The 13,372-nt window shown below is 39.6% G+C and overlaps 1 protein-coding gene across 11 annotated transcripts in view; it reads left to right on the top strand.

Annotated features, from left to right (window-relative positions):
* Nucleotides 1-6,591: 6,591 nt before the first annotated feature.
* Nucleotides 6,592-13,372, top strand: part of LOC126764075 (equilibrative nucleoside transporter 1-like) — a 183,554-nt gene continuing 176,773 nt past the window's right edge. For 9 of the 11 annotated variants that reach the window (XR_007667805.1, XR_007667801.1, XR_007667806.1 and 6 more), the window contains exon 1: nt 7,022-7,040. Coding sequence is in view for 1 of the 11 variants with exons in the window: in XM_050481848.1 (XP_050337805.1) it covers nt 7,037-7,040 (4 nt within the window). In the remaining 10 variants the exon portion in view is untranslated. The other 2 variants (XM_050481850.1, XM_050481849.1) reach the window with 2 other exon arrangements.

Raw genomic sequence — 13,372 nt, 5'->3', positions numbered from 1 at the left:
CAGAATTCAGCGTCGATATGTATGCAAGCTCATACATAAACATACATATTTACAATGGCTTCGAGGCAAGGGAAGCGGAGTTCGGATTTTCTGCCAACTACACAATGTTGCGACGCTTTGTCGTCATGTTAGTCCTTCGACACATTGACTTTCTGTCATGAAAGCAAAAAACGTAAATCGTGAGCTTCGACATTGGTTTTCCGTCTCAACGAAGATTTCGCATGAAACACTAAGTGCACATATTTACATACATAGATTACGCGTGTGGTTCTTTTATATTTGTTTACATACATAATTATATTTGGGCAAATCAAAAAATACTACCACATGGCAGCACGCATAACTAGTCTCGCGTTTCGATCAACTCCAATTGCAAACATACTCTATGAACTGAAACTCCCTTCTTTTGAAGACTGCATTTTTAAATCAACATTACATCCTGGAATTAGACTTCAAGACTCTAACTCACTTGAAAAGATAACTAAAAATTTATTATACAAAAATCTTCAAAATGGTTATGAAGATAGGCATAGATTTATCGAAACTAAAAACCTAGAAAGTATTCTTCGGTCCTACCTAGAAATCTGTAGAATCTCCTTTCATATCCAGAGGTTTTACCAAAAATAGCACCAACCCACTTTCTTTAAGGCAAGTGCTGTCGAAGTGCAATAATGGAAGCAAACGAACTGGCTAATTTGTTACTGTGATGGTTCAAAGAAAGTTGAAAACACTTTTGCTGTTACAACAGAATCTAAAGAACTAATCAAAAATGGAGTTTTGCCTAGTTACACGGCTATCTTCATCTCGGAAATTACAGCAATTAAAGCTGCAAAATTAAAACCCAAAGGCCGTAATTTAATAATATGTATCGGCAGTTTCTCATCAATAAACGCTTTAAAATCGGCAAATATTAGTTATATTCTCACACGTAGGGTCAAAGAGACTCTCATATGAGGCAAAGACATACAAATTTTATATCGGCCAGCCCATGTAAACATTACAGGTAACGAAAACGCCGATTAATTAGCTAAAAACGCACACACTCATCCTACTTTTTTAATAAACAACTACACCGAAAAAGATATAAAAAGGTGTCTCGCAAACTTCATTAAAAAACAACGTGTCTCAAAATAAAATGAATTCTCATTACAAAACTATGCATCAGTTATATCCACAACATGGCACAATATCGAATTTTAAGTTAAAACATCGGCAACGTGTTTTGATGAGACTTAAACTCGGCCATACTAAACTAACGCACGGATATTTACTTTCAAAAGTGCCACCACCACTTTGCATGAACTGTAATGGTACCCTAATCATGCAACACCTAATAATCTGCTGCAACGACACATCGCAAAATGTTGATTTGCATACCGCTATAGTAATAGTGGACTACAAAAGTATAAGCAAACATCTACCTCATATACTATTAAAATTAATTTAAACTTGAAATGTACATATTAGTAAATTAATATGTATCTATACAAAATGGTTTGTTTTTTTTTTTTAGTAAGTCTGTAAATTTATTTACAGGTCATATCAAAATAAATAAATATATAAATATTTATGTATATAAATATATGACTTACCGAACCTATTTAAAATGCATATATAGGTAGTAATACAAGTCTTCTTCTTCTTAATTGACGTAGACACCGCTTACGCGATTATAGCCGAGTTAACAACAGCGCGCTAGACGTTTCTCCTTTTCGCTACGTGGCGCCAATTGGATATTCGAAGCGGAGCCAGGTACTTCTCCACCTGGTCCCTCAAACGGAGTGGAGGTCTTCCTCTTCTTCTGCTTCCCCCGGCGGGTACAGCGTCGAATACTTTCAGAGCTAGAGTGTTTTCGTCCATTCGGACAACATGACCTAGCCAGCATAGCCGCTGTCTTTTAATTTGCTAAACTATGTCAATGTCATGCAGCTCATCGTTCCAAATAATGCGATATTCACCGTGGCCAAACGCGCAAAGGGCCGTAAATCTTTCGCAGAACTTTTCTCTCGAAAACTCGCAACGTCAACTCATCAGGTTTTGTCATTGTCCAAGCCTCTGCACCATATAGCAGGACGGGAATTATGAGTGACCTATAGAGTTTGGTTTTTGTTCGTCGAGAGAGGACTTTACTTCTCAATTTCCTACTCAGTCCGAAGTAGCATCTGTTGGCATCCTGCGTTGAAAATACAAAACTTCTTCTTCTTAATTAGCGTAGACACCAGTCGTTTTTTCTTTTCGCTACGTGGCGCCAATTGGATATTCGAAGCGAAGCCAGGTCCTTCTCCACGTGGTCCTTCCAACGGAGTGGAGGTCTTCCTCTTCCTCTGCTTCCCCCGGCGGGTACTGTGTCGAATACTTTCAGAGCTGTAATGTTTTCATCCATCCGGTGTCTTTTAATTCGCTGAACTATGTCAATGTCGTCGTATATCTCGTACAGCTCATCGTTCCATCGAATGCGATATTCGCCGTGGCCAATGCGCAAAAGACCATAAATCTTTCGCAGAATTTTTCTCTAGAATACTCGTAACGTCGCCTCATCGGTTGTTGCCATCGCCCAAGCCTCTGCACCATACAGCAGGACGAGAATTATGAGCGACTTATAGAGTTTAGCTTTTGTTCGTCGAGAGAGGACTATACTTTTCAATTGCCTACTCAGTCCGAAGTAGCACCTGTTGGCAAGAGCAATCCTGCGTTGGATTTCCAGGCTGACATTGTTGGTGGTGTTAATGCTGGTTCCTAAATAGACGAAATTATCTACAACTTCCAAGTTATGACTGTCAACAGTGACGTGAGAGCCAAGTCGCGAGTGCGACGACTGTTTGTTTGATGACAGGAGGTATTTTGTTTTGCCCTCGTTCACTGCCAGCCCCATTTTCTGTGCTTCCTTGTCCGGCCTGGGTTTTGAGGCTGATGATATCAATATCATCGGCATACGCCAGCAGCTGTATACTCTTATAGAAGATGGTACCTTCTCTATTTAGTTCTGCAGCTCCAGAAGCAGGTTGAAAAAGTCGCACGATAGGGAATCGCCTTGTCTGAAACCTCGAACGGCTCGGAGAGGTCCTTCCCGATTCTGACGGAGCTCTTCGTGTTGCTCAACGTCAGTTTACACAGCCGTATTAGTTTTGCGGGGATACCAAATTCAGACTTCGCGGCATAGAGGCAGCTCCTTTTCGTGCTGTCGAAAGCAGCTTTGAAATCGACGAAGAGGTGGTGTGTGTCGATTCTCCTTTCACGGGTCTTTTCCAAGATTTGGCGCATGGTGAATATCTGGTCGGTTGTTGATTTTCCAGGTCTAAAGCCACACTGATAAGGTCCAATCAGTTTGTTGACGGTGGGCTTTAATCTTTCACACAATACTCACGCTCACACGCTCGATAGAACCTTATATGCGATGTTGAGGAGGCTAATCCCACGGTAGTTGGCGCAGATTGTGGGGTCTCCTTTTTTATGGATTGGGCATAACACACTTAAATTCCAATCGTTGGGCATGCTTTTGTCCGACCATGTTTTACAAAGAAACTGATGCATGCTCCTTATCAGTTCTTCGCCGCCGTGTTTGAATAGCTCGGCCGGTAATCCGTCGGCCCCTGCCGCTTTGTTGTTCTTCAGGCGGGCAATTGCTATTCGAACTTCTTCATGGTCGGGTAATGGAACGTCTGCTCCATCGTCATCGATTGGGGAATCGGGTTCTCCTTCTCCTGGTGTTGTGCGTTCACTGCCATTCAGCAGGCTGGAGAAGTGTTCCCTCCATAATTTAAGTATGCTCTGGGCATCAGTGACTAGATCACCTTTGAAGGTTCTACAAAAGTATGCTCCGGTCTTGAAACCTTCTGTAAGCCGCCGCATTTTTTCGTAAAATTTTCGAGCATTACCCCTGTCGACCAGCTTATCAAGCTCTTCGTACTCACGCATCTCAGCCTCTTTCTTTTTCTGTCTTCAAATGCGTCTCGCTTCCCTTTTCAACTCTCGGTATCTATCCCATCCCGTACGTGTTGTGGTCGCTCTTAACGTTGCGAGGTAGGCAGCCTGCTTTCTCTCCGCTGCGACACGGCACTCCTCGTCGTACCAGCAGAACACTTTATAAAAACCAATGGCGTCGGTTGCAGCTGTACGTAAGGAATTTGAAATGCCGTCCCACAGTTCCCTTATACCGAGTTGTTGACGAGTGCTCTCAGAGAGCAGGAGTGCAAGCCGAGTAGAAAATTGTTCGGCTGTCTGTTGTGATTGCAGCTTCTCGACGTCGAACCTTCCATGTGTTTGTTGACTTGCGTTTTTGCTGCACAGAGGCGGGTGCGAATCTTGGCTGCAACAAGATAGTGGTCCGAGTCGATGTTAGGACCTCGGAGCGCACGCACATCTAAAACACTGGAGACGTGTCTTCCGTCTATCACAACATGATCGATCTGGTTGGTATTTTTTCGATCCGGAGACAGCCAGGTAGCTTGATGAATCTTTTTATGCTGGAATCTAGTACTACAGATAACCATATTTCAGCCTCAACCCATTTGGGGAAGTTTCGTCGTGGAAGGTGAATTTACCGACCGTAGTGCCAAAGATACCTTAGTTAGGCAAGCACGATTTTGACATCGTGGTGGGGGCAGCTCTCATAAGCGCGCTCCAAGTGCTCATAGAAGGCATCTTTGGTCACCTCGTCCTTCTCTTCCGTCGGGGCGTGGGCGCAAATCAGCGATATGTTGAAGAACCTCGCTTTGATGCGGATTGTGGCTAGACGTTCATTCACCGGAGTCAATGATAGTACTCGGCGACGGAGTCTCCCTCCCACCACGAATCCAACACCAAACTTGCGCTCCTTTATGTGGCCACTGTAGTAAATGTCACAAGGACCTACTCGTCTCTGTCCTTGTCCCGTCCATGGCATTTCATAGACGGCGGTGATGTCAGCCTTTATTTTCGCGAGAACATCTTTCGTTTGCCATGGTCGTCATCAATTGGGGGGTCTCTCATCCAAGGCTTGTTGCTTCCTTTCATTGGGGGTGTTTTTTTACGTGGCGGGTCCCAAACCCAGCGCACAACCCTATGTAGGGGATGTTTCGCCTTCTCACACTAGCTCGCCTTCGAACGGATGTTCTTAGGCTACCCAGAGGATACTTGATCAAAGACTGGAAGTAGTGAGCTGATTGAGCCATGTGTAAAAGAATCGTTTCTGGCCACTCCCAAGTGAATGGCGATCAGAGAACTTTCCTCACTTGCGTGAACTTCTACACATGACTCCATCCTCCAGAAAACAAAACAACAAAACCTACTGTATTATAAATTTGCAAAGATTTTATTGAATTCATCCTAAAACAGGTCAATTTTTAAATATATACTTATGTGTTTTCAGGCACGATTCCGATTATTTTGGAGGAGGGGTAAAAAACCGAATTTCCGTATAAATGGGGTATGTACGGATAGGGGAGCTTCTCCAGAGGAGGAATATGGAAAAATAATGTAAAAATTGCAAATATTTTTTAAAATATTCACGATTAAAAGTTCAAAAATTTGCAATAAGAAAACATCTTCGGCCGCGCTCTAAAAAAATAAGCCTTGCTGAGCGAATACCCGGGGTGACTGAAGTGCTTTCTTGTAGTACTCCTTTCTGCGTTAAAAATACCCGGGGTGACAGAAGTACTTTCGCGTAGTATTTCTTTCTGTGTTAGCGGCCTTCGGCCGCGCTCTAAAAAAATAACCCTGGCCGAGCGAATACCAGGGGTGACTGTAGTACTCCTTTCTGCGTTAAAAATAAAAAAAATATATTCGACTTTTTGTTATAAAGTGGTGAAAGTGGTTATATTCTTTGGTTATTATGCACTCATATTCGAACAAAATTTAAGTTTTCGTTATAAAATTGATAAATTTTGATTATTATTTCTGTCAGCGATTTCCATTTATTTTTTATGATACATTGGTTTGTATTTTAGGTGACGATATATATATATGTATATATTATATTTAAAATATGAGCTCTTGAGTGCATAACCAATAACCAAAAAATATAACTACTTTATATCCAAAACTCATATTTTAAATATAATAATATATATATCGTCCCCTAAAATACAAACCAATGTATCATTAAAAATTAATGGAAATCGCTGACAGATGTAATAACCAAAAAATATAGCCACCTTATATCCAATATTCAAACAAAATTTACAGCCTATTCTCATGCCCTCACAAAAGTCACCAACCTCACTACAGTGATGTTTCTCACTATAGTGAGGGTTACCTTATTCTGGCGAAAATTCAAAAGTTCAAATGCTCACTATTATCAAAAATATCTGTGACGTGTGAAAGCAGCCATCATAATACAAAACATCTGTGTTTGTCTTGTTTTACATCAATATTTGACATTTTTTAAAAAATATTTGAGTGTTATCACTAGCATGGAGGAACTGTTCTTTGTGTATGCGGCAATTGTTTAGGAGGAGGAATCGGGGGGTAGGAGGAAAATTTTGAAGGGTTTACGAGACAAAAGCGATCCTGTAGTGAGGTTGGTGACTTTTGTGAGGGCATGAGAATAGGGCTGTAAGTTTTCGTTATAAAATTTATACATTTTGGTTACTGGAAAAAATGTCTGTCATGATTCAAAGTGTTTTATGGCCAACAATAATTATTGCGAGCGTAGACGATAATTGAAAACGGGCACATGTGTTGAGTGCTAGATACTATTAGTCAAATGATAACAAAATAGTATGTGAAACTAGATAATATAAGCAATATGCATTAAAAATATGAGAAGTAGAAATTATTAGCGTTTTATTGATTGAGTATTAAACAGTGGCTATTGTAGTGATTAATTCTAATTTATTTGCAATATTATTAATAGTTGGTTTTTATTGTGAGTACCACAGACGTTGCAATGTTACAGTGCCCGTTTAGTAATAAAATTTAGGTTCAATATAGTTTGTACATATTTGTTCTTACGTGGGATATTAACACATAATGTTCATATAAATAATTACCACCCGATTGCGATTGGGATATTGTGGGGATCGGATTTAGAATAGCATCCCCCGATTTCGGGGTTAAAATGGGTTTGTACAGATAGCGAAGGTCCTTCAGTCAAGAAAATATATATGTACATATGTATATATAGTTGCCGTTGGTTTATGGTTTTTGAGATGTTTGCATTGAAAGTTAAAAAATTGCACTATATAAAATGCGTGTTTCTCCCATTTGTAATGGACTTTATAGTTATATTTTTAACTTTTATATCACCTAACACTTCAGTAATTCGTTTCTAACTATTTATTTTATATTAAATAGTGCAAAAATAACTTTTAGTCAACATTTAACTAATTGTTCATTTTGTTCATTTATTTTTGTTCAAACAATAACAAAAGGGTTGCATTCTTCCTAATAATCAGTGCTACCTTACGTTCATATTTTACAGAAGAACCAAAAGAAATAAAAAAACAAATAATACCCTAATGACAGGAAATATATAACCTTCGGCCGCGCCTCAAAAAATTAACCCACTGTCGTACCAACACCTGGGTGTGCTCAATTTTTTTGCGTTGAATTCCTTTTGGCTGGGATTTAAAAAAGCATCCCCGATTTCGGGGTTCAAATGGGTATGTACGGATGGAGGAGGTAGTCAAGATCAAGAAAATATATGTATATATATATATATATATATATATATATATATATATATAGTTGCCGCTGTCCATAATTGAGATATATGTATTTAAAGTTGAAAATTTCGCAAATTTAATTTGGCAATTTCTCGATTTATAGTAACTTTTTCTTTCATATTATGCACTTTTTATACACTTACACTTCACTACAATATTTCTACATATATGCAAAAAGAGTTTTAATCGTAAAAACCTGACACACCCTGGTGTTGGATCGCCCAGGGTAATTTCGTTCCTGCTTTTCAGCTTTTTTTTTATTTATTTTTATTCTTTTCAATCGTTTGGGATATGGTAACACTTGTTATTTGACAACACGGAACACTTATTGTTATTGTGCGTGTAATAATATTTATGTAAAATATAAAATGCTTATTTTAAGCAAATATCTAAATAATAAATATAAAATAAATATGTGAAATATTGCAGTGAAGTGTAAGTGTATAAAAAGTGCATAATATGAAAGATAAAGTTACTATAAATGGAGAAATTGCAAATTGAAATTAGTGAAATTTTCAACTTAAAATGCAAATATCTTGAAAACTAAAAGTTTGCGGCGGCTATAATTATATATTTTCTTAATCTGGAGCATCAGCCCTATCCAACCATACCACTTTTAACCCTGAAATCGTGGGATGGTATACTAAAGTCTCCCCCCATTATCTTTGTTAAAAACCCGTTTAGTTACCCGCCACTGGAACTCGATACGTTGAGGGTTCCGTTAGGATGGTAAGGGTTATCCAGGTTTTCGTCGACTTCATTTAGCGGGATGCGCCAAACGAATTATTCGGGTCGCTGTAATTTACCCGTCGGTGCTCATACCCGTGACTGGACAGACAATCGTACATCTTTCAACATTTGGTACATATAATACTACCTTTTGCCACGTGCTCATCTATCAAAGTTATGAGCACCTCAGCAAACTTCATATTGCTGGGACATACCTCCAGCGTAAAGTCGTCACTCCCATCTTCAAACATCGCAAGAACCCAGTGGCCTTCGACTCTCCGCCCAAAAATTAGAAAAGATATATTAATTACGTAAAAAAACAATGATGTCTTCATTATTACCTTTGTTATATTCCCTCTTTCGAAATTTGCTCTCATCTCTTTGAACAGTTTTACCAGGGCCGCTAATTTTACCTACCGTTACCTGATGATCAACCTGGTCGTTGTTGTTTTAACGTCGACGTCGTCTAGCGGGACGTCAACGTCGTCTAGCGTGAGGCCCATGAAATGTGCTGTTTCGACGTGAAAATGGTGTTAGATGAGTAGGGTTGGCAGGGCACGCAAAGAGGTGGTCAGTGTCATGCGGAGACTCGTTGTATGCAGGACATACATTGGATATGTCTGGGTATATTCGGGATAAGTCGGAGTTTAACATGCTACAATATCCAAAACGAACTTGCGCTAGGGTCACTCGCGTTTCTTGTGGAAGTTCGAGCTCTTAGTCTGCAATGGGTGGTTGTTTGACTCCAAGAACGCCATCCACTGGAAGGCAGTCGGTGAAGGTGTTGATAGCTCCACGACGTAGTTAAGGAAAGACCTCTTGATACTCCTAGGAGGCGGTTCCGCTCCAAGCAGGTGGCTACAACGGTGATTTTTACAAGGGTATTTGCGTACTTTTTCTTTGTCTTTTCCCAAATTGCTGCCGGGTAGCGACATAAGGATTTTGTTGCGGCTCTGTACCTTGGCGATAATCGCGGTCGTATGGGGAGTGAAGTAGCATAGACTAGCATAGTTACATCTAAAATCTTAGGATTATTGATGGCCGGAATTTTGACGCCATTGATTGCAATATTAAGTTCAAGTCTATACTCCTTCGTCCAGTTCGTAAATATGGTCGCTGTGGATTTAGTGGGGGAAAGTGTTAGGTTCCGTGCAGTGAGGAAACGAGAAAGGTCGGTGAGGTAGCCGTTTACCTTTGAACACATAGAAACCCCCTCTGGTGGCTGCGGGAGTTTCGAGATGTAGAAGTTAAACAGTAACGGGGAGAGGACACCACCCTGCGGAACCCTCTGTTTAATTCTTTTCAGTTTATATGTTTCACCTTGAAATAGTATGGATGATTGACGATCGTTCAGATAGTTCATGGTCCACCTCTTCAGTCCTGGAGAAAGCGTAGTTTTCTCAATGTTCTGCAGTAGCGTTGTGTGGTTGACTGTGTAAAGCTTTTGACAAGTCCAATGCTACGAGGATCGTTCTCTCACAGGGTGGTTTCTGGTTGAGGCCACGAACTATCTGAGCGTTTATGACGCTAAGTGCTGTGGTGGTGCTGTGCACTTTTCGGAATCCATGCTGGTGGCTGGCTAGGCTCAGGTGGTGAATGAAGGTCGGGAGTAGCAAGGTCTCAAGTATCTTCACTACTGGGGAGAGGAGAGTTATCGGACGATAAGACTCCCCTTTGTTGGCGGGTTTCCCAGGTTTCAGTAGTGGGACCACTCTTCCGACTTTCCACACATCGGGTATATGAAGAGTGGTCAGCGACAGGCTGAGGACCTTGGTGAGATATCTTACTCCCGTCGAGCCTAGATGCTTTAGCATTAGCATGTTGATTCCATCAGGGCCAATGGATTTGGAAGATTTTGCCTTTTTGATGACACCCTGAACCTCCTCATCGGTGAAAGTAAGTGGCGCGCCGTCGTTTGGCATTTTGCGCAGCCGTCGGTTAACATATCGTTTAGCTTTGTCTACCGAAGGGTGCAGTGTGAACTGCCCGCGGAAATAGCTAGCGCACTTCTTCGGGTCCGAAGAGGCATGACCATTGAATTGAACCTCAAATCGGACGTCGTGCCTCTTCGGGTTAGACAAAGCTTTGAGAGTAGCCCAAAGCTTACTCACGCCGGTGGAGAGGTTGCAGGACTTCAGGTGCTCTATGGTTCGAATCGTCAATATGTTCCGCCAGCTCCATCCCCCTACGATCGTTTGACAGCGCACCTATATTCGAGTGCTTGTAGGGTCACATGTAACTGCGGGGATGTATATATTAAATATTTCGAGTTCGAAATCACCTGACCGGATAGCTATACCCTGACATTCTAGAGTATCGATACGCGTTCACGATTCATAAACGCAACTATCTCCTTGATCTTACTCTGGATACCATTACAGTAAAATTGAAGAACGCGGGTGTCCGTGGGTGATCCTGGGGGTGATGGAGTGGCATGTAAGTGGTGTTTGTTGCAGCTGCAGAACCCGCGGGGCAGACTCCTTTAGCATGGGGTAACGTACAACTCACTCCACTCACGCGTGGTGCGCAGGCCGGAACACGCGGGGAAGTGACACCATCCAGTGCAGGAATTGCACTTAACTAATGTGACGTTCCGACGTATGACGGTCTGACACACGGAACAGACTATGCGAGGAACCAAGTGTTGCTCATTGGTTCTCGCCCGAGCGGAGCGGGATGAAGGTTGGGGGAGATAAGTCAGAGTGGGAGCTATGTTGCCCGTTTGAGCTCCCGGGGACCGTGGAGGTCCTCTGTTGGCCACTCGGGGTGAGTGACGGCGCGGCGCGCGAACTATGTGCAGATTGCACAGCCGTAGAGGCTAGTGTCGCAGTGTTACGTAGGCAACGGTGCGTAGAACCGGCTGTCGTGGGAATTGATCTAGTACCCTTAGTACCTTCAGCCGATATATAGTCAGCTTTTGAAAGCCAAAGGTATTAAGGACCATGAGGCCGTAACCCATGACGTGGGTCCAAATTTGATTATATTCAGCGCTAAACTATCTTTCTATTTAGAAAAAGTGTTCAATTAATTTCATTAAAATGTCATAAATATTGACCGACATAAAAGTTTTAAAATCAGATGGAAAGTTAATATGTACGGAAATTATTCTATTGAGTACATTGGGGCTAGAAGAAGATCTGGACTGATTGCATTAACTTCTGGCATAATTTAACAAAAATAAAGAATTTTTTTTTATTTGGCGTATTAAATTACAAAACATTTCACAACAAAAGAGTAGTAAAAAGTAAATGTTTGAAAATTTTACAAAATATATAAAGTGAAATTTTTTATAGAAATCATATAGGTCAATTATTTCATTAAAAACGTAACTGTGTATAAAACTCGCAAAATGCTGTAAGCAACTGCTGTTGTATATCCCGGTTACCTATGGACTAGTGTACAATTAGATGGGTTTCTACCCTTTTGAGTTGTATTTTTGTCATTTTTCATTTCTGATACTTTGTGAAGATTATATACTTTCGTATTAGATTGGCCTTGTATGTATATCAACATGCGTTGTTAACAAGAACATAATAAGCGTTTTATTGTGACGATCTTCCGATTCGTTGTCCATTTATCCTCCCATGGATTAACATGGAGCAAATAATGATGACACATATGCATATTACCATTAAGTCATTTTTGGCAACACGTAAAATCCACTACTCCCACAACCGATTTTGTCGGGGAAAAAGTCAGCCATAGGCACAGAGGTCCATATATTCGATATCAGGGGCTAGAAAAATGTTTCCGAAACAATCCGATTTCGATTATTTTTGAATGTGTGATGGAATGACTTGAAGACAATATTTTTGCAAAGTTTTGTTCCGATAGCTTGATTCTTAATTTAGGCACAGCGTAGTGACCAAATCCGTTGGAATTTAAAATTGTGCTATGTATGTAGTTGTAGTTCGATTTTGCTCATTTTCACACTCTAATAATGCTTTATGTTTAGCACAAATGTAAATTAGTTAAAATAAGCTTATTAAAATCTGCTCAGCTTAAAATAGGAAATTTGTATAGTATTCGATTTTTTCTTATCGTTAGATTTTTTCTGGATCGACGGAATGTCGTAATTTTCTTACACAAAAGTTGTATAAAAAGTCTAGTGCAAAGGCATACATGTGAAGCTAATTCCAATAATAATATTATATTGTAAGCCACTACTTCGAGTGTGTATTATAAATTTATTTGTGAAATATTATCTAAGATAAGCGATATATGAAAACTTAACAATGATTAAATAACATACTCCGACCATGAATACCACATAAATATATACATACATATGAATTCCATACGTATATATACAATATATACATATGTATATATGGTATTGCTGGAAATATGTATACATAAATTAAACTGTATTTTCTTGTGAGTAGTCAAATTAATTTCAAATATGCCTTAAAGTTTCCACAATACTTCAATGTGCAATTATTGAAATTTTTACATATGTATATTAGTGCTGTTTTTTAGGTACATAATGGGAATAGATAATGATAGAAATGTTTTTATAAAACGTTTAATTCAGAGTTAAATATTTGTTTTATTTTTTTAAATCTTAAGCAATGTTCGACGTTTCAATATTTTTCTTCATTCTTCATATAAAGAATTGTTTATCCGAAAACGCGTTTTAAGACATCTATTAAGTAATCAAAAGAGTCAAATAAGTGAAAGCATGTATTTGCTACGTATTTTTACTAAGTTATTTATGTACGAACACAACAGAGTGCTTTGTTCTTTGACATTTCCAACTATCATAATTAAATTGAGTGCATACAGTTTTACGGTGCTCCATACATAAGTGATATGGTCGGTATAATGAAGGGCAAATTAGACAATGGTTAAGTTATGTGGTATGATTCTTGTAATATATACCAATTATATCTGTTTGTATAATTTGAAAATTTAAGTTCAAAAGAACATAATTTTGCTAACTATATTATAGCACTTACAGATTATAAAATTATTTAAGGCTGCTTTCATAAGCGTCGGTG

Source organism: Bactrocera neohumeralis, unplaced genomic scaffold (assembly GCF_024586455.1).
Source record: "Bactrocera neohumeralis isolate Rockhampton unplaced genomic scaffold, APGP_CSIRO_Bneo_wtdbg2-racon-allhic-juicebox.fasta_v2 cluster09, whole genome shotgun sequence".
Taxonomy (NCBI): domain Eukaryota; kingdom Metazoa; phylum Arthropoda; class Insecta; order Diptera; family Tephritidae; genus Bactrocera; species Bactrocera neohumeralis.
This window is presented reverse-complemented; position numbering and strand designations above follow the sequence as displayed.